The sequence below is a fragment of the Leptonychotes weddellii genome, chromosome 15, assembly GCF_054177405.1.
Source record: "Leptonychotes weddellii isolate Sample4059 chromosome 15, ASM5417740v2, whole genome shotgun sequence".
Lineage (NCBI taxonomy): Eukaryota > Metazoa > Chordata > Mammalia > Carnivora > Phocidae > Leptonychotes > Leptonychotes weddellii.
The window spans coordinates 20,362,775-20,389,516 of record NC_138383.1 but is presented as its reverse complement, the minus strand read 5'-3'; the positions used below and the strand labels follow the sequence as shown (position 1 = coordinate 20,389,516).

General features: G+C 58.5%; 1 protein-coding gene across 3 annotated transcripts in view; it reads right to left on the bottom strand.

Moving 5' to 3' along the window:
• Positions 1-18,356, bottom strand: part of SRCIN1 (SRC kinase signaling inhibitor 1) — a 66,999-nt gene extending 48,643 nt beyond the window's left edge. For 2 of the 3 annotated variants that reach the window (XM_081805101.1, XM_081805102.1), the window contains exons 1-2: positions 18,112-18,356; positions 9,883-9,945 (exon numbers count right to left, since the gene is read on the bottom strand). In XM_081805101.1, the coding sequence (XP_081661227.1) occupies positions 9,883-9,945; positions 18,112-18,235 (187 nt within the window). In that variant the 5' untranslated portion in view covers positions 18,236-18,356. The remainder of the gene's footprint in view (positions 1-9,882; positions 9,946-18,111) is intronic. The other variant, XM_081805103.1, reaches the window with a different exon arrangement.
• Between the last annotated feature and the right edge of the window lie 8,386 nt (positions 18,357-26,742).

The window sequence follows — 26,742 nt, the reverse complement described above, 5'->3', positions numbered from 1 at the left end:
GCGGGAGGCCTGTTTCTCCTTCTCCCACTCCCCCTGCTTGTGTTCCCTCTCTCGCTGTGTCTCTCTGTGAAATAAATAAAATCTTAAAAAAAAAAAATAAAGGTGACTTCCTGGTGCCTAGGAGCAGGGGCACTAGGGAGGCAGGGGCAAGGCCAGGCAGGTTGTCGTCCCCGGGTCCCTGGGGAAGGTGGGCGCTCCTCCCACCCCCACTGCCAGGTGTCAGAGGGAGGACAGAGAAGTGGGAGGAGGCCAGGTGGAGCCCATCCCCCCTAGATGGACCACCGCTTGGACATTGCCATAGTGCAGAGAAGGTGGGCAAGGCAAGAGTGCGTCAGAGGCAGGGCAGCCCTTGGCTGATGCCTCCTCCCCAACCCCCAGCACTGATCTCCAGAGCCACATGGGGAAGGGCCTGGGGCAGGTTGATTCTCCTTGCAGTCCAGCCAGGGAAACTGAGGATTAGGGAGGTTGAGTGATTTCACCGGAGTCACCAGGCGGACTCCCTTCCCCTGCGCTGGGGCGGGGGCAGGGGGGTAGGGAAGAGGGGGACTAAGACTGTGGCCCGTGCCGTGCCCACAGCGCCCTTCCACCCCCACGCGCAGGGAGCTCTGCTACCCCAGCCCCCAAGGAAGCTGGGCATGGAGACTCAGGAGGGGTGTGGGGCAGGGAACAAGGGAGGTCCGGAGGGAGCCGGGAGGCAGGGGAGGGTGCTGGGCGCTGCCAGTCACAGCGTCATGCCGGCAGAAAAACACAAAGCAATCTGCGTAGATTTAAAACCCACTGGGGGCGCCTGGGTGGCTCAGTTGGTTAAGCGACTGCCTTCGGCTCGGGTCATGATCCTGGAGTCCCGGGATCGAGTCCCGCATCGGGCTCCCTGCTCGGCGGGGAGCCTGCTTCTCCCTCTGCCCCTCCCCCCTCTCATGTGCTCTCTCTCTCTCTCATTCTCTCTGTCTCAGATAAATAAATAAAATCTTAAAAAAAAAAAAATTATATAAAAAAAAAAACCCACTGAAGGCTACTCAGTTGGTAAACGAGTTGGAATCGAATGAAAGGACCTCCTCGGGGCTGGAGGAAGGAGAGCTCACCTGCCTAGGAGGAGCCGTTGCGTGGGAGCCTGGGTCTGGGGTGCTCCCAGCAGAGCTTCTGGGGCATTCCCCAGGGAGAGAGAATTTGGGAGAGGACGGGTGTTGGGCTCCCTGAAGGCGCCGCCCCAGCCAGATGCTTCCCCTGCCGGCTCTTCCTTCTCACCCAGCCCTCTCTAGACCCTTTCCTGCTGAGTCTGCTGCTTCTCAGGCTCGGGGCACAGCCTGCCCCTCCTTGCCCGGGGTAGGGGGGCACTAAGTGTAGGGCCCTGTTTGCCTCATTAGGTTGGAAGAAGCCTCGGTGCAAGGCCTTTGCTTCCTCCCTCAGACTGGAGGCTTCCTCGGTGGTAGAGCAACCACTCCCTTCAGATGGGGTTGGGGAAGACCCTCAGGCCACCTCAGCAGTGTGGGGGGGCGGGCATCAAAAACACCAGGCTTGGTCTCACTCAGCGCCTGTGACTGACTCATGCCTTGGCTCTGTGTGGCCGTGGAGTCCCCTCCCCATAGTGGGCAGGAGTGACATCTCCAGACTCTTCTGTGTACCCCTGCCTGCATCTTGAAAGCCACTCTCTGCTCTTCCTCCAGCCAAATGCCTCTCACAGGAAGGAAACCAAGGCCCAGAGAGTGGACCTGACCCAGTCATACCGGAGCTGGGGACAGAACCAAAAGTGGAACCCAGGCCTCCTGGCCCCCAGGGACAAGGATTTTTCCATTCCACTATGCCACTTCCCAGAAAGCAATTGCCAGGGGGGGTGCCCGCAGGCCCCAGGAGGACACAGACTAACCATCTCCTTAGGAGGAATCAGCAGCAAGGTGGAAAACACGGCCTAGCACCCTGAGCCCCAGAGAGAAGAGCTGAGGGTCATGGCGGGCCACACCCCCAGGCACCCACCCCAGCCCCGGGGGATGCTCACCACAAAGAAATCAGGGGCCCCACATGGCACCCTGACCACACTCCTCAAACAAGACTCTCTCCCTGCAAAAGGGCCACAAGCCAGCTGCTTGCCCTCTTTTCCCTGTACCACCCCCCACCGCAAGCAGGCAAAGCTATGACATTACCAAAAATCACTGAATTTGGGGAGGAGAAAATGAGAAAGCTCTGTTCAAACCTAGCTCTGCCACTGACTAGTTGGGTGACCTTGAGCAGGTTAGCAGCCTCCCTGAGTCTCAGTCCTCTCATTTGTTTAAAAAAAAAAAAAAAAAGCTAATAACACCCAGTAGACAGGCATGCAGGCTGTGCACTGAACAAAGGCACCAGCCTAGGGGGCAAACGGGGGACAGTTCCCTCCTGATCTGCCCGATCGCCTGATTTCCTTTTATTCCACTGTCAGAGTTGTATCAGACCCAGCATTGTACGGTTTTGATTTTTAGCTACTAATGAAGATCTGGCTAATTGACTTCCCTGGGAAGGGAGGGGGCGTAGATGCAGAGGGGAGCGTGTCCCCCTCAGTCTGAAGCTGTTGCTGGAAAAGCTGGGAGCAGCCCTGGCGTGGGCCCACATGGCGCCGCGGGAACAAGCTAACTCCTGCGAGGCGGCTCCACCATCACACGCCCAGGGAAGGTGTCCTGTCAGCTCTGCATCTCCTTGGAGAGGCAGCCGAGAGGAACACAGGTTGAGAGGAAGAGAAGGAGCGAACACGGGAGGGTGGGAACGGAGGGAGGCAGGCACCTGTGCCCCAGCTCCCCCGCTGCTCTGAAGTGGCTGCCAGAGCTCCTGCTCTCCCAAGGGGGGCTCGGGCCTCGGGGCGCTGTGGCCAGGGCCGCAAGCATGGACAAAGGCACCACGCCCCTGAAGTCGCCTCCGGCCGAAAGCATGCCCAGAGGGGGACCCCCTGTTCCCGGGGGGAGAGACCCCAATCCGTGGGAAGTGAGGGGCAGAAGCCCCATCCATCACTCCCATCTTCCCACAGAAGTTGTCAGTAGCTAGTGTTCGGTGAGCGCCTCATCAGTGTTGGGCAGGAGCCCCAGACTGGCCAGATCCTTCCAGATCCTCCTCAGAGACACCATCCTTCTTGGGGTCAGGCTCCCCCTAGAAGGCCCTTTCTCTGCCAGCACCCAGGCAGCTCCCTCAGCCACCAGAGCAACCAGCGTCCTGGTACCTCCAGATGCCAAGCTCACGCTCAGCTGCTCAGGGACACAATTCCGCTCTCCGGCCTCATACCTGTGCACCCCGGTGCACGCCCACGCGCCCAGCACCTGCTCACCAACGTGGGCCCAGTCACAACCTGCCTCACCTGCGCCCCCCACAGGCATCCACATGCAGAGGGGCACACCCAGGCCCGGGCAGGACTGGGGTCCGCACACAGAAACCACCCTGACCGCCCCGTCTGCCATCCCAGACGCCCTATGGACAGGCAGCACCCTGTGCCCATGTACACACAGTGCATTTAAGACCCCCGGAGAGACCGCAGTGCATCCGGAGGCTCGCTCAACTGCCGGGTCAATCCATCTCCAGCCTGGAGTGCAAGACATTTGCCTATCCTGGATCCAGCTACGCCTCAGGGAAGCGACTTGCTTGGCCCGTCTCCTGCTTTGCCAAGTTCAGGGCTTCCTTGCTAAAGTGTTCACATAATAGAGGGATGGGTCCAGAACCTCAAGACCGCTCCACTCGGACCGTTGTTGAACCAACAAGGCAACGCCAAGGACAAGGACAGGGCAGCCTCTGCCTTTGCTCTACCTCTGCAGGTGCTCAGCCCCCTCCACCAAGGGGAGGGGCCTGTGTGCCTTTGACCCGCTTCCACCTGCTGCCCAAGGTGAAGCCTGGGCCACTGGGCTCCAAGGCTCAGCCCTCACCTCATGGGTTAATTACTCCACTGCCTTGCAAACCAACAGAGAACAAACAGTCAAATCTGCATCCCATCCCTCCCCCACCCTGGGGACACCAGGTTAGGGCCCAAGAGACTCCGGAGGGTGGAGGCCGGGAGAAGGCGGGAGACTCAGCAGATTCCCTGCCTGACCTGGGAAGCCAGATCAGATACCAGGGGCATCTTTCAGAAGTTTTCCCTGTTGCCTTACCCGAACCCCCCACCAGAGCAGAGCCAGGAAGGTGGACCACAGGCTGGAAGGAAGCAATCAACAGTCTCCCCTTCCATCTGCAAGACTCGAAGACTCCAACCTTCTCTTCTCAAGTAAACGGCCCATTCCTCTGAAGTGATGAGGGTTAAGCTCAGCACCAGGCCCACTTGGTGCTGTGGGAGACACGGAGCCGCCTGAGTGACCCCCCACCCCCATAACCGTGCACACTCAGGATAGTCTGCAAGGCCTCTGCGGCTGGTGCTCACTCAGTGCTCTGGGTCCCCTTGTGAGGTTGCTCTCTCTCGCTTTACAGGCGAGGAACAGGAGGTTCAGGAAGAGTACCTTGTCTGGGGTCAGAGCTGAGAAGTGGAGGAACCTCATCTCGACGGTGGGGGTTCTCAGCTCAGATCCCCTTCATTTCTGTACACCCACTGCCCCAAGGGGGATGCTGACCCTGCCACCAAGGCATCCCTGAGTCCGTGGGCCAGAGCCTCTTTTGTGCTCCCCAAGTCCCTGAGAGGGTAATACCGGAGCAGCCCTCCGCCTGGATGAGGCACAGAGCCCCTTGGCACAGTCCTCCCCAGGGGAGGCCTCCCAGCCAAAGATCTTCATCTACGGGGGCTCTTCCCCAGGGCAGGGCAGGGAGGGAGAGAGGAGGGGCAGGGAGCAGAGCTGCTCGGGCACCACAGACGCCCAGGCTGGCGAGGGGTCCCACAGTCCTGAAAGAACCCCAGGGCCCTACCTTCTCACACTTCAGCTGGGTACAGAGTCCTCCCAATGCCTGCCATGGGGAACTGGAAACCCTCCCGACCTCGGGAACGCCATCCAGCCAGGGCTTGGATACCTCCAGGAATGGGGAACTCATTACCTCCAAAGTCATCAATCATCATGTGGGGTTCCGCCTTCCCTAAAATGAGCCAGCGTCTATGCCCACAGCCCTCAGAGGGACCCAGGGGCAGGTCACGACCTCTCCCTTCAGAGCAGGACGGGGGCTTCAGAACCTGAGTCTCCTCTTCTGAGCCCAACATTTCAGATCCTTCCTTCTATGGCCTGGTTTTAGCCCCCCCAGCCATCTGCACTGCCTTCTGTTGGGTGAGCCCCATGTTGTCACCACTCTTCCTAGTCGGTGGCCTTCAAAACTGCTCTGATGGTGTGATGAGGTCTGAGCAGCCCAAATAACCCCTCTCTGCTTCTGCCTTCACCAGCCCTCCCCCTGCCCCCAGCATGTGTGCCGGGGTAACAAGTGTCCAGGACATACCCAGCCCTGCTCTGGGACCAGAACACACCTCCCTTACCTCCTGCTGCTAACTCTCAGGCCTCCCCTGACCTCAAACCTCGGGGACCAACTTGACTCCTCCTGCCTGGGCTGGATGACTCTTCTGGCAAGGTCAGCTGAACCGGCCCCCTCCTTCCAGGCACTTCCATCTGTCCTCTGGTGCCTGGCCTTGCTAATGTGGGAGTCTGCTCTGGGGCTCAGCCCTTCCCTGCAACTATATCCCCCACAGCCCCAGCGAGGAAGAGCCAAGGTCTAGGCACCAAAGGGTGTACTCAGGAGTCTGCCTAGGCAGCCTGCTCTGCCTGAGTCTCTGGTTAGTGGCCTGAGGCCCTTGATGCCCCGTCCGGCAGCCAGCCATCTCGGGGGTACGCCTAACTTTGAGGACTGGAAAACCACAGCCCACATAATAATATCTGATGCATATTAACCACACAGTGCTTCCTCCTTTCTATTCTACTTCCTCCTCCCCAGTGCTGACCCTGCCCTACTGCCGGAGGGTCCCAGGCTCAGAAGGAGAGGCCCCCTCACCCCCAGCTGCTTCCCCGCACCGTGCCCCATATCTGCATCCCATGCTCGTGCGGTGGCTAATTCTGGCAGTAATCAGACAGTAATTATGGGGGAATCAGCAGTGCTGTCATCTCTGCAGCTCAGCACCTGTCACCACGCTACCATTCCCAGGCTGCTGGGATGGGACCGGAAGCTGAGGGAGGAGGGGTGTGCTGGGGTGAGGGGCATCTGCTCCCTCCCAGCCTCTGCAGCCCTCACCTCCTTCAGTCCTACTGAAGTCACAGGAGTCACAGGAGTCACAGGGGTCACAGGGCCCGCGGCGCGTGTCGACCAGGTGGCCACTGGCCGCCCAGGGCAGGGACCGAACGCATGTGTCCACATGCCCCCGACCAGACAGCAGGAATGACACAGCAAGCCAAGGCTCAAATCTTGCCGAGGCCCTTTCACACAGGTGTGATCTGACGGAGTCACTTTACTTCTTTGGCTGTCAGTTTCCACAATGACAAAGTGGGAAAACAGTGCCTGCCTTGGGAAGATGGGAAGAATCAAACACGTAAAGTGTCTAGCACCATGCTTAGCCCATGTGCGATCATGTATTCACTCAACAAACAGCACACACCTACTTGGTGAGTCACCATGATAAATGAATCACAGCTTGGCAAGGATCACACTGGGGCCACACTGGGCCACAGGTATTTCGTCTGGCTGGTGGTGTCCTGTTTTCCTGTTTTTAAGGAGCACATGCACTGTCCCTCACCACAGTTCCTGCCGTTCCTATGGTCCTCAGCTTCGCGCATTTCCTGCCCCTGAAGGCACTGCATTTGCTGTCCCCGAGAGCAAAAGTGGACTAGGAGGTTCCACTGGATCCAGAGCCAATGACCGTAAAAGATCTGACAATGCCACGGGTGTTCAGAGGGGCAAGCCTGGAGGTGGTCGGGGAGAGGCACTTCAGGGAGGAACAGAAATGGAGGTGGTCATCTCCCTGAAGGGGAGGGGGCCTCCTGGAAGAGGAGTCACGGAAGCAAAGGTTCACAGTGGAGACAGGCCAGGCGCAGCGGGAGCTGCTGGAGACACAAGACATCTAAGGATCCTCCCTGATGCTGGATCTCGAGGCCCCAGACATGGCCACCTCCTCCAGAATGGTTTGTCAGGCGGGCCTCAGCGATGAAGCCACGACTTAAGACCCGTTCACAACCAAGCAGCAGCTGCCGTCACAATCAAGTCACCGAGTTACTTCCCTGGCCCCGGGCTCTTTTCCCCACGTGGAAAGGAACTCTGCCCCAAACGAAAGGAGGTCTGGAAATGGGAACCCCCTAACCTCCAGTCCCCCTCCTCCAGCTTCCCCCACTCCAGGGTCTGGAGCCCCTGGGGCGCCCCAGGGGTGGAACCAGGAATGGGGTTGGGGGAGGAAGGTGCAGATGAACCTCAGAGTCAATTCTCAGTGGCATGAACTCTGGAGGAACCCTGCTCGAAGGACGGCAGAGAGAGGCAGAGGTGAACCGCTCCGCGTAGAGCATGAGACACTAAGGCTAGACCTAAGAGGCTAGAGCGCTTTAGGCAGAAGGGGAGTGGGGCTGAGAATGCCATAATGGATCATCTGTGTGACCTTGGGCATGTTGCTTAACCTTTCTGGTCTGTCTCCTCCCCCGTACAACATAGAACAGCACTGAGGCCACAGGCTGGTGGGTTGTGAGGATAAAACGAATAGAGCTTAACCCAGCGTATGGCTCATGTATTATCAAGTAAACATTCAATAAATATTGGTCATTAGTATTTTCATTATTACTGGGGATGATTTTTGCCCCCAAACTCAGCAAGGACTAAATGAGCCCCCCACCTCGCCAGGCCCACCCCACTCCTGAGGTGGCCTGACTCGGAGTCCACAAAGGGAGCTCGGAGGTCTCTTGTAACCAAACCAGAGTCAATGGTGAGGCCCTGACCCCACTGTGTCCACCTCCGTGGACAGCCCCCACCCCTCCCCACCCGTAATAATCCTTCACTTTTCCAAAACCCATCCACATCTTATTCCGCTCCGGGAGGGTAGGCAGTTCCGGGTTGTTTCCTCTCTTTACAGATGTAGGAAATCTTGGAAGGTACTGAGCTCCCTGCTTCTGGGGGTATTCTAGAAAAGGGTGGGTGAGAGAAGAGAGCATTCAGGCCCTCCTCCTGGTTCCCTGCCCCCCAAGCCCACTGGGGAGGCTGAGCCTCGGCCCCTCTACTGTGGGTGTGGGGAAAGGGGCTTGGTGGCCCCTGGGACTGGGACTGGGGTGGGGGGGTGGCGTTGGGCGGAGGGGAAGAGTTGCAGTCTCAACTGCTTCTGCCTCCCCCTTCCAGCAGCAGCCACGGGTGGGGGAGGGAGGGGAGCAGCCTCGTTGCTCTTTTAGGAAAACGGTAATTTTAATTAAGAGGCAGACAAACGAGCGCTCTGCAGATTGTCTCAGAGCAAAGTTATTAAAAAGCCATCAAGGCGTCGGCAGCAGCCACAGAGGCAAGGAGGGCCGCCTCCCCCAGCTGCCTGCCCAGATTGGGGCCGCAGCATCCTTCAGAGAGATGAAGGACCGGAGGACGTGAGTCTGCAGACGGCCAAGACCCAGATCCCGCAGCCCCGCTCCCCTGGGGCGGGGGGGGGGCACAGAGCAGCAAGCAGACACTACTGGGGCTCAGGCTGCCCAGGATGGGAGGGGGCGTGGGCAGAAAGGGAACCAGCAGTGGACCGTCCTTGCTGTAGGCCAGGCTCTGGACCAGCTGCTGCTTTTCCTGTGCTCTTCTCATCTACCCTGCCAGGTTTTTTTTTTTTAACTTACCCTCTTTTTTTTTTTTTTTTAAGTAAGCTCCACACCCAACGTGGGGCCCGAAGTCATGACCCCAAGATCAAGAATCACATGCTCTACTGACTGAGCCAGCCAGGCGCCTGCCAACCCTGCCATTTTACAGGCAGGAACACTGAGGCTCAGAGAGGAAAAGTGGCTTGTCCAGGCCCACAGAGCTAGGAAATGGCTTAAGTGAAGATTTGAACCCAGGTCAGGCTGCCTCTCAAGTCCAGTGCCCCAGGCTGCTGATCCCGGGCCCAGAAGTAGGGGGTCGGCTCCCTGAAGCCCTCTGAAGAGTCCTTGGCAGTGGTCCAACAATGCTGCCCAAGTCCCCAGGGACTTGAGGCCTCGATCGCCGCTTACTTGGTGGGGGCACCCTGTGTGAGGGGCGCCTTCAGGTCAAGGGACACTCTACAGGGACATGAAGTACAGAGCAGTGGCCGATAGGGGAGCAGGGGCGGACAGGGCGGCTGGGGACACAGAGTCACAGTCAGCTGGCCGAGCCACAGTCCGGGCTCCACAGCCGGGGAATTCAGCCAACTCCTTGCCCTCTATCTGCTCAGCACTTAAACAGTGGAAGAACTCCTATCTGTCTTGGTCACTGTTGGACTCAGACCTTAGCCCAGGGCCTGGCACAGAGAGGGTATTTAATAAATCTTTATTGAATGAATGAACGGACGGACAAATGAATGAATGAATGACTGAATCATTGAATAAATGAAATAAGATCACAGGTTTGCAAGTGCCTGTAAACTAAACAGAGCTATACTGAGGTGGATTGTGGTCCCATGTCCCACCCCCCACCCTCTGGCCTCCACGGGAACACGGGTTTCCCTCCGTAAGAAGGGCCCCCTGCTCCTGATCCCCTCTCCCCAGGCCCGCAGGCCCCTCAGCAGAGGGCCCCTGCCTCCTCCCCTGCTTCCCAGCCCCAACTGCATGGAAGCTTTGCAGCCGGCACTCCTATGTACATGCACGCACATACGAACTCACATGCACACATAGACACGTTCTCCGCCAGGCAAGTTGCCCTCCCCAGAGTCAAGTCTCTGCTGTCCCCTCCCCTGGCAAAGGCCTGGGCCCACCAGGGATAGCCCCCCTCCCCCACTTCTGGCCCTCTAGGCTGGGGAGAGGCATTTGGCTAAAGAGCAGTGCGAGGCAGGGTGGTGGGGGGAGGCCTCCCTCCTGGCTTACTAACCTGGAGACTTTAAACAGAGGGAACAGAGTCCTGGAGCCTTCCCTCCCGCTGCACGCTGGAGCCCTGGGTGAGGGACAGGAAAGGAGGAAAGTCGTGAATGAATGCCCAGAGCCAGAGGAGAGGAGTTGGAGAGAGCAAGGGGTCCAGGGTGGGGCTCCCAAAGTGGGATGGGCCCCCAGCAGGGGCCTTGGGCCATGGGGTTGGAGGGGGGCAGGGACAGGGCAAGGCAGAGCCTTAGGAGCCGTCCCTTTAGGGGTCACTGGGGGGCTGGGGGCGCAGGAGGGATAGAGACTGGGTGTTGGGGGAAGAGCAGGGGCTGAAGGGGCAGAGACACTGGTGGGAGACAGACAGGAGGACAGACAGCAGGACGACACAGAAAACATGGGATCCCCAGAATGAGGTCCCTAGGACAGACAGCCAACAAGCCAGGCCTGATTCTCCTCCCAGAAATGGGGGCAGGCCCTTTACTGGAGTGCTCACATAAGATCCCAAATGATAGCGCCTTGGAGGGCCCATCAGCGTTGCGCAACCAAGGTCACCACACATTGGAAGGCTGGTGGGGTCGGAGTCAGAGGTTGCCTGCCATCATTGCTCTGCTAACGGTCCTCTCCCAGCCCGAGATGCCCATCTGCTCCACTCACCCCCTAACCCTGAGGAAGGCCCCCCCACCACCTGTAACGGAGGAAACAGGGGCATTTCACACCCAAAAAGCACCGGGGCAGAGCCCCTCTCAGCTGTCCCTCACGGCTGCCTGCCGCCCTCCCTCCCCTGCAGGGAAGTCCTTCTAACTGTACCCTTTCCCCCTCCTGCTGCAGTACGGTCTACTGCCTTTCATCCTGGGGAAGGCGCAGGAAGCCCCTTCCGGCCCGGAGACAGTGTGGCCAGGACCCTCTCGGACCCCCCTCTCCTTCACTTGGCTGGCTCAGACCCATCCATACCCACATCACGTCTGGCTGCAAGAGTTCTCAGAGCCCCCTGCCAATCTCATGGTTCCAATTTTCCCACCGATTACCCAAGATGCAGGCGTCCCAGGGAGAAGCAGCTGTTGTACCCAGATGTGGGGACATTGACTGAGGGAAGAAATCAAGAACGCTCACTGACAGATCTAGCCCTAGAGGGCTTCCTGGACAAGGCAGTGCTGTTTGGGGTGGGGCGTGGAAGGGGCAGATGGACAGGGACACAGAATCCAGGGGAGTGAAGACTCAGGAGGCCTACCTTCCTTCCCACCACCAGCCTTCAGTGGCAGCTCAAGGGACCCAGCCCCAGATAAACTGCGGTGAGGATCTGGGTTTAAAAAAAAACTAAAGAGGTTTTCTCATGTATGCCCCTTCCTCCAGGAAGACAAAACAGCTTCCCCCATTCGGTCATTCCTTGGACAGTGAGTAGGACAAAGACAAGGAAATTACTATTTCTTGAAGGTTTCCAGTGAGCTAGGACCTCTACCTAAATTACCTCATTTAATCCTGGTACCCCACCCTTTGAGGAAAACACTGTTATTGGCCCCAATTCTCAGATGAGGAAAATGAGCTTCAGAGGCGAAGTGACTTGCCCCAAACCACACACCTCTGACTCCAGAGCCCAAGCTCTTGACCCTTGAGCTAAGCTGCCTTCCATCTAGCCTCCCCAAGCCTTGGCTGTCTCCCCTCTTTTCAGCCCATGCTCCAGGATATGTAATTTCTGAAGGACAATAAGTGGAAGAGAAGGCTTTGCTTCTGTCTCCTTCTGCCTCATCCTAGGGGTGGGAGGCAGAAGATTCTAACTCTGGGCTGCGGAGGGACCAGGGACCAGGGGAGGGGATGAGCCGTTGGGTTCAGGAGGAGCCGGACTAGGATCTCCTGAGCTTTATCTTTGAGGTCTGGCCCCTCTGGGGGCTGCTTTCCTGCTCTCCCACCTCCTCCAGGAAGCCACTTGCAGTCCCCTTCTCCTTTTAACTTCCAGAAATCCCTGAGCACCCAGGCTAGGGAGAGTCTTAAAAGTCAGGGTCCAGCAAAGTGAGAGTCCGTGCCAGTCCTAACAGCCCTCACTCTTCCTCAGAGCCTTCTCTCTTAGAAAGCGACTGGGACACGAATGGGGACGCATGGAGCCAGCCCAGCCACCGGGTGGGGGCGGAGTGGGCCAGGGGCAGCCCAGGAGAGCGGGCAGAAGGGCCGAGTCTTTCTCTGAAAGGGTTTCGGTGAGCCGTGGAATGCCTTCCCGAAGAGAAGAGATGGAATCGTTCATTCTTCCCAATGAGGCAGATGCTAGTGCCTTGGGTGACGCCGCAGACGCCCGCTGTGTCTGCAATTACCACATGCCCTGGAGGTGTGGGGAGCCTGCAGGGTAGCCTCCCACAACCACCTCCCAGGCTCTGCAGAAACATCTCTAGCTAGGCCTCTCCAGAGCGGTCTCTGGGCTTGGGCTGCTCTATGGGGTCTCTGGGTCTGAGGGTTCCCTGTGGGCCCCTGGGTCTGGGGTCTCCGGCAAGCTCTGTGGCTGGGATGGAAGAGAAGCCAGTGTGCTGGGATGGGGACATTTGCCGAGGTGGGGAAGGCAGGCTTGTGAAAAACCCAGCTCCTTCCCAGTCTTACGGGACTCCACGCCGGGAGGTGCAGTCAACTGGGCCAGGTGGCGGAGGCTACCGGGAACCAGAAAAGGGTTGTGGGGGAGAGGAAGCCACCCTCGGGCAGTGCCTCTGAGGGAGAAAATACGGACTGGATTCTAGTCCCTGAATGGAATGGAATGTAGCAACGCCAGCTCTGCCAGGAGGGGAGGAAAACAGCGAGTTTATGATTCAGACAGCTGAATCCCCTGGCCACTCGCTTATCCATCCTCTGGGCTGAGAGGGTAGGCTTAGGCAAAACGTGCCTTTGGACTGTTTGTAAGGGGTGTGTGTGTGTGTGTGTGTGTGTGTGTGTGTGTGTGCGCGCGCGCCTGCCCTCACACACGTTGTCAATATTCTCTTGGGCCAAATCTCCATTTTTCCAGGTTTAGCTGGAGCTTGGAAATATTCTTCCCACCCTCTCTGTGGCGAGGCATGTTTTATCTCAGGGGAGAGGAAGGAGGTAGAAGTTGTGACAGCTGGAAGAGACCTTAGAGATTCTCAAGTTCCACCCTCTTTTCTCATACCAAGGACACTGAAGACCAGAGTGGGCAACTAACTTGCCCAAGGTCACACAGCAGGAGGGAAGGCAGGACACCTTCCCACCTTGCTCTTCCCATTGCACTCCACCTCTCTGCCCTGGGGGATCGAAGAGCGACTCCCCAGGCCCCTTCTCCTCCCCAGCAGGGCGACTCCTCTGTCTCATGGACCCTGGTACCTTGTAGTCAGCCAACTACAACAACCACAAGAGTGAAAGTGGATTTATCAAGCTCCTCAGGATGGCCCAAAGGTCATCTCAAAGGTCATGCCAACCAGTCCCCTGCCCTTAGGTACAACACCAGCCTACTCGTGCTCACACACACCTATCACTGAGGTCAAAGACCACCAGAGCTCCCCACCTTGGAGTGTTTCACACACACACACACACACACCCTGCGAGGCTTTCTTTTCTATCTAACCTCTATTCCTCCTACTGCAGCGTGGGCCTGTTTCCTTCCAAGCTGTCCGGGCAAAGATAGGGGGGAGGGGAGGAGAATATTTTCTCACCCCCAAACCCTTCCGTCTGCCCACCCGCAACGGAGCGGATGAGGGCAGGGTGTCCCCGGGTGGCTGGGCCCTGAGCCCAGTGCGTGCAGGAGGCATGAGTGCGCTGGGGGAGCGGCAGCCTGAGTGTGGGAGAAACTGGGAGAAACAGCTCTTCTGGGAACTGTCCCTCCAACTTCTCATTCCCTGCAAAATCCTAAGTCTCGAGGTTAGGGAAGGGTCTTTTCCGGTTTCAGAGACATCCGTTCTCTCTGCCACACCATTTATTGAGTGTTTAATATATATCAAGCAATGTGCTGGACATTTTCATCTATGATTGCATTTCATCTTCGCAGCAGTCCCATGGTCAGAAATGAATCTGCCCCCTGGGACGGTTCCTTTCTAAGACTAAATCTAAACTTGATCCCTCTTGATCCATTTCCTCTGGCCCAGTCCTCCTTGGTAGTGGAGGCCATCTCTGCTTCTGTCTTCAGATATTCTTGCCATGACTCAGTGGCCCCACGTCATCTTCTCCAGGCTGCCAACCTTTATCCCGGCCTTGCCCCAAGTGATGGGCTTTATAGGGGTGAAAGCAACAGAGGCAGGACTGGGGGCTGGGATCCATGACACTGGCCAGTGCCAGACAGAGCTCAGGCCAGGAGGCTGGGGAGGAGGCTCTGGGGGCAGTCCCGCCGAGACAGGCTGGGCTGATGGAGGTGGGACAGAACCAGGGGCAGCAGATCCTCTCTCCCTGATGATGTCTGTGACCCTTGCAGGGAGCATGGGGCTTCACCTTCAGTGGCAGGGCCCAGAGATGCAATGACCTAGTCCTGTGACCAGCTCTCAGGTCCGAGTTGCAACTCACAAATACCCAGAGCCCAGGGGCCTGAGCAGAAGTGGGCAGGGCTACAAGACAGCGTGACCTGCCCTGGGCTATGTGGGGGGAGCTGACCCCAAAGGAGGGACTCTTTTACCTGGCTAAGCTCCTTGGCATCTAGAGGGTGCTCAGGCCCTGGGAATGGAGGAGGGAAACCCCCAAGCCAGCCTCGGCAGGGTTTCCTACACCCCATGGTAGCCACAGCCAACCTCAGTAAATTCACACAGCGCTTGGCTTCCTGGGGCTACCCCGCATCCTGCCTCCAGCACGTCTGGAACCCAGGGGCCAGACCCACCTCCCCAGGAAACGATCCGGCCTCAGCTTCCACCCCCCTAGGAGATTCTAGCAGTGAAAGCATGGGCCAATGGGCAAGGGAAGTCGGAATGGTGGGTGGGACTCTGGTCCTTGTGGGTGGCACCTTCCCCCTTCAAGCAGGCACCATTAATATATGCAAAGCATATGCAAATCACCCAGAAGAGAGACACAACATCCAGGGACTGTCAGAAGAGACCTTGGAGATGATCCAGCCCACGCCCCCTCATTTCACAGGTGAGGAAAGAGGCCCGCATCAGACAGGGACTTGCTCAAGGTCACTCGGACATTTGGGTGCTGAGGAAGAATGGGAACGAGGTCCCTTTACTCGGAGTCTAGTGCTCTTTCCACGATGGTCCTGTCTTTTATATGGGAAGTGGACAAGATGGCAAAGAGGGCACAGGGCCCGGATGGGGCTCCAGGAAGGCCTACCCGAGACCGGGGGTGAGGGGCGGGATGGGGCCCCCCTCCCCAGCTCCGATCTGGAAACGGTGTGGGGGTGAGGGGGAGAGTGGACAGGGCGGCAGCGGCGCCTGGGACTGTGGGTGACCAGAGGGGCGGACGGGCCGAGGCCAGAGGCGCTGGTTTCCGGGCAGCCAAGCAGCAGAAGGCGGCAGGAGAACTGGAGTGTCAAAGCCCGAGGTCAGGGCAAGGTGCCTGCGGTGGTGTGGGGAGGAGGATGGGGCCCTCACTACACCTCTCCAAGTGCTCAGCAGCCCCCTTCCGCTTGGACTCTGATAACTATGGCACCTGACAGACCAGAATAGTCAACCCAGACCTGTCCCTTCAGTGCTTACGGCTGCCCTCCACCCCCCAACTTGGCTTCTCCACCTTCCAGACAGTCCTAGAAAGCAGGACCAATGCTGGGGGGAGGAAGACAGACAGATGGGAGGAGGGCAGACAGAGCGAGAAAAGGGGAGAAAAGGTGGGGGGAGAAAGAGAGAGAGAGAATGAAGTGCAGAGCAGGAGAAACTGAGGGGCAGAGAGAGGGGAGACCAGGGGAAGAAGTTGGGGGGGCAGCAAGGGGAGGGAGATGGTGGCATGGGGGGGGCGGACGGTGGGAGCAGCGGAGCAGAGAGGGCTGCCGGCCTCTGGGACTGAAGGAAAGCTAGAGCCTGGGTATCAGGCATAGGAGCCCCATCGAGGCCTCAAGACTGTCTGGAAGGAGATGGGGACCAAGCCCCTGCCCCTCGGCCCACCTCCCCAGCAATTCCCGGGCTGCCAGGAAATCGGTCCCTCCTCCTCTGCCTCCCTCCCTCCCTCTCTCCCTTGGGGCAGCAGCCAAATCCAAAGCCTGCATCTCTGCTTTTCAGAGCTGGGAATGAAAGAAGGGGAAGCGAGTGCAGCCCTCAAACCCGCTGACGGCCAGATTTTTATTATCTTTGCTCGAATGGGCCCTAGGAAGCCAGCAAGGGATTCTTCAAAGAGCATCTAAGTGGCTCATTGAAGCCTGCACCTGCACCAGCCCACCCACGACAGGCAGTCGGGGCTTGGGGGGCACAAGCTGTCCCCCACCTCCCACCAAGCCCAGAAGCCAGATTCCAGGCTGCCAGGAGCCTCACCCTCAGCTTTCTGTGCCTAGGTAGCGGCCACTGGCTCAGGCAGCCAGGCTCAAAGGCCACACCCAGGCCTGCTGGGCCTCTGAGGTAGTCTCTGTCCCTCTCTGGGCCTTGAGGACACAAGCAAAGGAAGAAATTGGATCTCCTTGCCAGGGCTGGAGGAGATAAAGTGCTTGGGATTCCTCGAAAGGGAAGCTTTTATGGCAAGCCCTAGGTCTTTCCCCTGAACTCTCGGCCTGCCCCACACCCACAGGCCCCCTCTGCTGCCTCCTGACTCCCCTTCGCAGGACCCCACCCAACCACAGCTGCCCCTCCATTCCAGAGCCCCAGGCCCACCATTCAGTATGATCCGAACCCCAAACACCCCTCCCTCCATTCAGATCCTCAACTCCCACTCCCTTCTTTCCCCAAGACCTGACCTGGAGTGGGGGTGGGGCTCAAACAGACGTGGTACTTTAAAGAGCCCAGCTCCCTCCCTCCCAAGCTTGGGTTTTGTCAGAGAAAGCCAAGGTTGGCACTGTGCAGACAGTCGCCATGCCACCCCCGCCCCCCAGCTCTGACCACACCGTTGAGATCGATGCCCGCAGCCAGAGAAGGAATCAATGGTTCTAATTAAACCCTTTTTCCAGGGTGGGTTCCTGGCCAGAGAGAGAGAAAGAGAGAGCGTCTGAGGCTCTGCATCCCAACACCCAACGCTGTACCCTGTACATCTTTAAAAAACCTGGAGCTCAGCAGGAATCAGGCCACAAAGACCCCAGACACCCCCCCCCATTAGACAAGGAGGCAAGCAGAAGGCTTGGGGTGGGGGGACAGGCCTCCTGATGGCTCATTCCCAGGGATCCTTCCCCTAGGAGAGTTCCCCCTCTCCACTCAGCCCTGCCTGAGGACCACAGTTGCATCTTCCAGATCCCCAGAGCACATGGGGGACCCATATCTCCATCCCAGCCCTGAGGGTCATCATAGAGAATCGGCCATCATGGTAAGGGCGGAAGGAACAGGGCGGTGGTGGGGGGGCACTGGACAAAGACCCTCTTGTCCCCAAGGCATGGTGGCAAGAAGCCAGGGCAAAGCCTTTGCACTCGCTGCCAATGGTGCCTGGGTGCCAGGCAATCTGGGTGGAGGGTGGGGGGGATCTTATTCTTGTAACCCCCTCCCCTTACACCCCGAGCCCTCACCCCCAAGCCTTGCTTCTACAGCAGGCCACCAGCTAAGTCTCTGCCCTGACAACTCTTAGCTCGCCTGGAGCCCTCCTTCCTGTGTGAATGCCAGGCCCTGACACTTGCTCGCTGTGACCCCAACACCAATCAGAACCAGCGAAAGCCCTCATGCATAAACCCAAACTGTCCCCCACATACATACACACGCACAACCACACCAGAGAAACCACCACAACAACTGCCACTAAGAATGACAGAGCTTCACATTTTCATAGTGACAGTCTCCATCAAATGCATCATCAGTTCTTTAAAACCAGCAAGAGGGATAGGGAAGGGAATGAGAGAAACTGAGGCATGAAGTTAGACAGCAAAGCAGTTGGCTCAAGGTCACCCAGACCAAGATACCCAGAGTCGGGAAGAAGGTATCCAACGTCCCCACACAAAGTGCTCAAACCCCACACCAGGGAACACTCAGACCTACAAGTCCGAAGTCTGGTCAGCTATCCCGCACTCCCAGTCCTCATGTTTCCCCTTCCCCCAAAACAACAGTAGCTCCGACAGCTCCTGAGAAGGCTTCATCCAGGAGCCCTCCACCAGCGCCACCAGGGGGGAAAGCACTTGCCCTAAAGTTGGGGGCGGCAGGACCTCCTGTTTCCCCAGCATTTGGAGAGAGGGAAAAACAGTCCGGGATCTCCTCCTGGCACAATCCTTGTTCCTGCTCACCTGGCTCCCCTCGGCCCCCGGGCTCCCTCGGTCCAGCCTCCTCCCTGGGAGATCGGGCGCTGCCCTCCGCTGTCCTCTCCCACCAGGCCAGGGCAAAGCGCCGGAGGCACTGCCAGGGCTGCATGGGGAGGGGTGGGGCCGGGGGCTTAGCACCAGCCGCAGCACACGCCCCGCCGGGCCCTGCCAGCCGAGCTGCGGAGGCACCCGGCCGGCCCCCTCTGCTTCCACCAGCATCCTGCTGCCCCCACCGACAGGACTCGGAGCTGGCCCCGGAGCTTCTGACGTAGCAGGGGGGTGCGTGGGAGGGGAGGGGGGGCTATGGCGCGTCCCCTCCCCGGCCCCGCCCTCTGCCCCTCAGCCTCCTGCGGTCCCTACCTGCTCACTCACCCGGGATGTTCTCCCCAGCGGGGGGCGCCCTCCCCTGCCCTCCTGCCTCCGCAGGGGGGAGGACTTAAGATCAAATAGCCCCTCCCCCAGCCCCTCCCTCTTATGGCCCCTCCCTACCCGCCAGCTGAGCGGGGAGCTGGTCCCCAGTTTCTGCAACTGCTGCCTAGGCTCTGAGGTCTCCAGGGCTAAGGCCTCGAGGTGAGGGGGGCGGGGGGGCGGTGAATAACATGCTCGTATCCTGGCAACACAGCCAACCCCAGAACGCACTCATCCCCTTCCTTCCCTGGGGGGCTGGCTGGCGCAAAGCGCCTACCACCACCGTCCAAGTGCGTTCACCCCATCCTGGGACCTGGGGGAAAGAGAGGCCTTTGAGGCTCCCCCCCACACACACTTCATCCCCGTCGCCTCCCTCCCCCACCCCCGCTTCCTCCTCTTCCTCCACCACGGATGGACCTCTCCCCTCCCCCACTCCCCTCACCATCCATCCCCCTTCCTCTTCTCCCCACCCCTCCTCCCTCCACACGTACCCCTTTAAATTTTCACCCCTCGGGCCCCCTCGCCCCGGGCATCACGAGGCCCTCCCCGCTCGGTTTCCAGCCTCGCCAATCCCTGACCCCCTCTGGTCCCAGGACTCCTGTCGCCCGGGTCCTTTCTCCCAAGCCTGCACGCAGCGGTCCCCTGTCCCCCCCAACACCTGCGCCCTGAGCATCCCTCGCCCCACCGGCCGCCGCCTCCCCGGCCCGGCCGCCGCCCCCGCCCCCGGCCGAGGGGAAAACACACAAAGAAAACAGAAATACCTTCCACTTAAGCATGGAGGCACATTAGGGAGGAGAGAGACAGGGACATGCCTTGGGACGGAGCGTTCCCCATCGGGCGGGGGCGCGGGGGGCGGGGGCCCCGGGCCGGCCTGCCTGGCGCTCGCCCTCTCGCCGCCTCGCGGGCTCCTCGCTCGGCCCCAGCCCCGGGGCGCGGTGCCAGGCGGGCGGGCCGGGGGCGCGGGCCCCGCCGGGGTGGACCAGCTGGGAGGGCGCCGGCGGCCGGGCGTGTGGGTGCGCGCGCGCGCGGGCGTGTCACCGAGTGTGCGAGAGCGAGTGTGTGTGTCTATGTGTGTGTGTGTATGTGTGTGGGGGGGCGCGCGCGCGGGCCGGCGCGGGTGTGTCACTGCGGGCGGGAGCGCGCGCGGCGCGGGCACCCGCGTGTGGCCGGAACGTACAAAGGGCCGCCCGGGGTGGCGGGGAGCGGAGGAGGGGAGGGGGCGCTGCGCCTCGCGCCCTCCAGCTGCACGGCGGGATCCCGCGGCGCGCGGCCGGGCCAGGGGTGCGGGGCGCGCTCCCGCCCCCTCCCGACTCCACCTGCTTCTCCCACCCCGAGCAATCGTCGCAGCACCATCACCACCACCGAGACAAATACCTAAGGCCCGGGACCGGCCTCGGAGGAGGGGGGTGCACCTCGAGGGTGGGGGACTTCTCGGTCTCCAAGCCCTGGCGCGCCAGGGGATGGGGAAGCATTCGGGGAGGAACCGGGCAGGGAGGCAAGCGGAGCGGCGGGACCGGCGGGCCACTTTTCAGCCAAGGTGACCTCCGAAAGCCACAGCCGCCCTCTGCAGGGAGAGTCTAGACCCTCCTCTGGCTCTGCCGGGACGCCCCCCTCCCCCGCTCCTTAGACTCGGCTCAGCCGCGGAGATCCAGTCCCCCGGCGCCCCCTGCTGGGCTGTCTCCTTGCCCCCAGCTCCGGTTGCGGCCCCTCCTGCAGGCGTCTGCTGGAACTGCAGAGGCCCGCGCTAGGAGTGAGGGGAGTCAGCTCCGCCGTCAGGGAGGACCCCCAAAAGGGCGCGCTCCAGCCCCTTCTCACACCTCGCTTGGCTCTGCCCGGCCACCTCCAAGGCAGCATGCAGAGCGCCAGCTCTGCCCCGCCCCGGCTTTCTTCCCACCCCCTCCCTGTCCCACCCTGGCCTACCTGTTGGCTCCACAGACTTCTCCGGCTCTGACCAGCACTGACCATGACCCCTCCTCCTGTGCTGGTTGCTTCCTTCCTCTCTCCCTTCGGTTCTCTGTCCTGTCTCTCCTCTCCCAAGCTGCTCTTGGGGAGGAGAAGGTGGACTGAGTCCCCTGCCTCTTTTCTTTACTCCTGGCATCCCCAAAGCCGCTTTAGATGGAGCAGGAAAGGGGCACAGGACCTCTCTTCAATAAAGGACACCAGGCAGAGTGACAAGCAGGCAGCGAGGCAGGAGAGAAGACCCCACCCCAAGTGCCCAAATGACAAACCGGTTTCCCCACTTCCTAGTCTACCAGGTTGCAACCTTAATCTAGGCTCTCCCATTTTCCTGCCCGCCCTCAGGCCTGCCCCTGAGCCAGCCACATGCCTGGCTGGGGGCAAGTCCCAGATGCCCCTCGAGATTAATCTCCAGTTGCAGTAACTTAGGTGGTAGGGCCAGGGCAGGAGGGCTGGGGTGGCCCTTCCCAGCTCCAGCAGGATAGCTCCGGAGCCAAGAGCTGTGTCTCGGACACACCGTCTGGGCACACGACCCCAGCAATCGGCACCCTGACTTCTCCAGTCCTGGGCCAGCTTCCTCTCCCTCTGCCAACTGGACGGTGCCCATCTTTTGGCCTCTGAGCGCACAGCGGGCACTCTTCCAGCTCCCTGCCTGGCTGTCTGCCCAGGATGGGCATGGGAGGCAGCAGGCCCTGTGTAGGGGAGGGGGTGGTGCAGGGAGGGGTGGCTTCCCCCCAGCTGCTTGGACACCACCTCCCACACCTCTCACAGCCTACAGGCTGGGGACTCAAGCTTCTGCTCCTCCATTCAGAAGTCTGACTCAACTACACAGAACTCTGCCCCTTCCTCTCCCTGTCAGGGTCCCCCTAAGACGGGGTCTCTTTCCTGCCCCACTTTGTGTCCACCTAAGGAGAAGGGAATCAGCAAGTGTTTTACTCGTATTCTCTCATTTAACCCTCTCAACAATCCTGCAGAATGGGCATCCTTGGTCCCATTTCAGAGATAAAGAGTTGAGGCTCGGACAGGAATAGCCATGTGCCCACTCTAAGAGGAGCACAGCTGAAATTCAAACCCAGATCTGCCTGACTGCAGAGCTCCCAGCCTCTTTCCTATCACCAGCAGCACCTCTTAACCCTGTGCACTGCCAGAAGCTAGGGCCAGCCTCTGTGGATAGAAGAGAGCTGGGCTCAGGAATAGGGCTGAGCGTTAAGACATACGGTTATGTCAAGGGTTAAGGAACTGGGCATTAGCCCTGGATGATGACAGGAAAGATGCTTGCCCAGTCACATGGAGATATTTCTGCCCTTATGATAAATGCCAAGAAGCCACTGGTTCGGAGACTGGGGGGACAGGTTCTGTGAATCAGCCCCCAGAAACTGGGAACAGTTCCAAAGGTGTCAGCAGGACGATGCACCCATCTTTCCCCACCCTGAGGTGACCTCCTGCATCAGGAGGGCTCCAGGATCCTGACCTGAGCCGAAGGCAGACCTTAACCACTGAGCCACCCAGGCGCCACTGTAGCTCACTTCCTGAAGATGAACCCTTAACATTTCTCATCATCTGCATCGCCGCTATTTCATTTGACCCCCTATTCCCCTCAACTACTTCACACCCACCCAACCCAGGGGTGAGAAGAGATACAGCTTCTGAACAGAAACAAAACACTGAGACCCCTCAGTGAGCCGGAGGGTGGGTGACATGGACCCCACGAGATCCTCTGGCCCACCCCCCAGGGAAGATAGGTTCCAGGCCCAAAGCAGAGTCTCCTGGGGTAGGGAAAAGGCTGGGAAGCCATCGCCACGGATCAGGGGCAAAGCAACGCAGGTATTAATTCTCCAGCTCCGAGACGAGAGAATTGCTCCTGGAAGCTGGCCTGGTGCCCTGGCACAACCAGTGTTCCAGCTGCCTCCCCCTGAAATGCCTCAGGTGCCGCCCCACCCCCACTCTCATTCCTCAACAGGTAACTTCCCTCCAGCCCTCCTCCCCGGCCTCTCTGGAGAGGCGTTGCTCTTGGTGGGGAGGGGGCAGCTGGCTTGTTTGAGGGATCAACAATGCTTAACTGAGCTTCTCACACACTGCCCCCCCGCCCCGCCCCTGGCCTGCTCCTGGGCACCTGCAGTTGGGAGGTTATGGGGGAGCACGCTAGAGGTGAGAATTCTCAGCCTCTCCTCCCCCAAGGTACAGTCAGAACAGGGAGCGCACCTGGACAAACATCTGGGCAGGAAGAGGGACGTGGGGCCAGGGGTGAGCACAGAGAGGCACGGGGGCCTCTAGGGAAAGGCACAGGAAAAAGGATGACGCAGAAATGATGGGTGGGATATGTTGAAGTGCTCACTCTGCCATGGTGGGAACCACCCCCGCCCCCAGACCCTAGAGAAAGCCCCCTGCCAGCGGGGCTATTGTCCAGCCAGCGCATTTCATGAGCCCCCTTAGGACCATCCACACTCCATCAAGGGTGGCCTGCAGGCAGCCAAGGGGCTGCGATTCGGCCCTGTTCTGGAGAGAGAATGACCAGGGGCGCTGACCTGGCATCTGGGGCAGAAACTGGCAGGGGTGGGGGAGGTGAGGAGGAGGAGGTTCTTCCTTCTGACCACAGACTAGCGCCCCAGAGCCCCTCCCAGGTCCCCTCCTGCATTCCTGGCCCTCCCATTCCCCCTCCCACCCTATAGGAGAGGAGTGAATAGCCGTGAGTTTCAAAAGACCGTCCCTCATTCCCTGCGGTCCTCCCGCTCCTGCTTCTTATTGTAATGAATGCTAATGATGCTTCATAATTGATGCCCTCATTAGCACATCAAACCCACTTTCTGAAGAATGGAGAGAGAATGCGGGAAGGGGGGTTCTCTGGGGTCCTGAATGTAACCACCTCCAGCCAAAGAAATACATCCTGGTGCTTCCAGCAGTGAGAGACCCCGGGTTGAGGGACTTTCAGCGAGAAGCCTAGATATCCCTCTGATTGGCAGTTTTCTGAGCATAAGTCTCCATCTTCCCTGTCAGATGGCAAGCAAGGGTCCCACCTCGCCATCAGACTGGGAGCGCTTAGCCTCCCTCATTAATTAGGGCTCCCTCTCAGGGTCATGCAATGGTTCTTACACTAGAGTGAGGATCAGAATCACTGGAGGGCTTGTCAGAACACGGGTTGCTGGGGCCCTCTCCTGAAGCTTCTAAGTTTGAAGAAGGGCCTGGGAATGTGCATTTCTAACAAGGTTCTAAACGCTGCTGCTCTGGGCCCCACTTTGAGAACCAGCGGGGGGCAGAGGGTTCTTCTTGTTTTCCCAGCTTAGGGCTTTGCCTGCTGACGCAGGTTGACTGGCAGGTCTCCACAGGGCCTGGCCCCCGGGGGAGTGTCCAGGAGAACTTTGTGGCAGGGATGATGGCTCTTCTCCTCCCAAACCACCTGCCCTCAAACCAAGGCCAATTCCTGCCACATAAGCAGCCCTGGAGACTCCTTTCTCCCCAGACCATGACCTTTGGTACTGAGGGACAGAGATGACCAGAACTGGATCTCTTGATCCCCAGCTGCAGGCCACCATGCTCTGGGCTGCGGATGTCAGTGGGTCTCCTGGGAGGGGGAGGAAGGAATAAAGATGAAAGAGAGGCTTCCCAGCACCGAATCTCACTTTGGGGAGACTTACCAGGGCCTAAGTGGGGAGAAGGGCTCATGGGTACAGTCCGATGGCAGGAACGTGCATGCGGCTCCCCACCCCCTTTCTTCCCACTCAGTCCCTGAGGCATAAGAATTGCAGGTTGGGGGTGGGGGGAGGAGGAGGAGATTAGAGCAGGAATGTAAGGATGGAAGAGGAAGGCAGACGGAAGTGGGGTGAAGAGAAAATGATAGACAAAAACAGAGAAGAGGGGAGCGAGCAGAGAGGGGGGGTAGAAGAGAGTGAGGGAGGTGAGAAGCTCAGGAAAGGCAAAGGAAAGAGAGAAGAAAGATGAGGAGAGACTAGAGCAGGGAGGAGGAGGAGGAACGGGGTCTGTATCTATCCTTGAGAGTACATATTTCGAGCCACAGAGTCCAGGTGGACCACAAGCCCAACTCCTGAAGGACCACACCCAGCCTGGCTTTGAGGCTGTAGATTTCACCATCCGACCTACATGCCTTGGTAAAAAAGGGAAAGGCACCCTCCCACGCCCCCACGCCAGCCAGCAGCCTCCCAGGCCTGCCAAGTAGCCTTAGAAGCCTATGGTGGGTGGTAGGGCAAATGGAGCAGGAAATCATCCTGACATATTTTACCCATGCTAGGACCTGGTGGTAACCATCACCTTGCCTTCCCAGGTGACAGCAAATACCTGTTGAATAAGGAAAGCAGGTGGAACCGTCTCACACTTTGCTGGTGGGAATGAAAAATGGCTCAGCAACAATGGAAAACAGTTTGGCAATTCCTCAAAAAGCTAAACACAGAAATACCACATGACCCAATAGCCTAAATGTCCTTCAGCAGGTGAATGGATAAACAAGTGGTGATCTCTGCATATAATGGAATATTATCTGTCCCTAGAAAGGATCCAGGTACTAATTAATACTCACTCCAACACGGATGAACCTTCAACATGTGCTAAGTGAAAGAAGCCAGACATAGAAGGTCACATATTGTATGAATCTGTGTATGTGAAATACTCAGAATAGGCAAATCCATGGAGATCTGCCTAGGAGGAGGAGGAAGAAAATGGAGAGCAACCGCTTAAGGAGTATGAGGTTTCCTTCCGGGGTGATGAAATGCTTCAGAGCATAGTGGAGGTGGTGGTTTGCACAACATGGTGAACGCACTAAATGCTACCAAGTTGTTCACTTTAATTTTATGTTATCTGAATTTCACCTCAAAAAAGAAAAAGTAGCAATGAACGTAGGAGTTTTCCAGGGAGATCATGAAATCGATCCATCTGCAGAGCCTACCTGCTTTGGGAACAGGAGTGTGTGCCCACATGAGTCACAGCCTTTCTGATGCCCTGGGGCCCCAGGCATCTGCTCGGAAGACTCAGAAGATGCTTGCGGGCCCCCCCAGCATGCTGTTTTCTGGCCCCACGCTGCATCCCTGAAGCCTCCCCCTGCCTGGCTCACACCCCGAGAGAGGCTCCCTTTCACCTCGCTTCCCAAGCAAGCAGCAGATGCAGGATGGCTGGGTTGGGGTTGAGGAGCTAGCTTCCCCTGTCTTCAGCTAACATTGTGCCATCCGTCCCAGAGGCAAACCCATCCCTCCCTGATCTTGCTCCAAAGCTAGCTTTATTTATTTTTTTTAAAGATTTTATTTATTTATTTGAGAGAGAGAATGAGATAGAGAGAGCATGAGAGGGGGGAGGGTCAGAGGGAGAAGCAGACTCCCCGCTGAGCAGGGAGCCCAATGTGGGACTCGATCCGGGGACTCCAGGATCATGACCTGAGCCGAAGGCAGTCGCTTAACCAACTGAGCCACCCAGGCGCCCCAAAGCTAGCTTTAAAGTCCCTCTGGTTTTCTTTCCCATAGATGATTTTAATCACCCTCTAAATGGGCCCCCTGCTCTCTAGAACCTCCCACTCTTCCCAATCCCCTTTCCACGGCTAGGCCCTGGACGGGCTGCTCTGGGTGCAGGTGAGGCAGGGCGGGGTCCCAGGATGAATCAGGCACGTCTACTGCTCCCACTGCTCTAAAGCCGCCACTAGATCCTTCCACTCGAAGACCTTCAGTGACTACTCCCTACACAGGTGATTGTGTCCTTTGAGGACCCTTCACCCTTTGAGGTCCTGACAAAAGTTCTGCACCCTCTCTCTAGATAAATGAGCATCCACGCCCACCACAAAACAACAACAATGACAACAAACCTGTGGCCCTTCCCGACCTCTGCAGCTCCTCCAAGGACCCCTGGGGCAGGGTTACTCAAACCACAGACCAGCGCAGCCACTGGTTCACAGATGAGTACAGAGAGAGTAAGCATTAAGCAACCTTTACGGGGATTTGCCATTGCCACCGCGTCCGAGCACATGATCATTTTTACTATATATATATATATTTTTTAAAGATTTTATTTATTTGTTTATTTGACAGAGAGAGACACAGCGAGAGAGGGAACACAAGCAGGGGGAGTGGGAGAGGGAGAAGCAGGTTTCTTGCAGAGCAGGGAGCCCGATGTGGGGCTCGATCCCAAGACCCTGGGATCACGACCTGAGCCGAAGGCAGACGCTTAACAACTGAGCCACTCAGGTGCCCCATGTTTTATTTATTTTTTTAAAAATCTGAAGCAAATAGGGGCACCTGGGTGGCTCAGCCGTTAAGCATC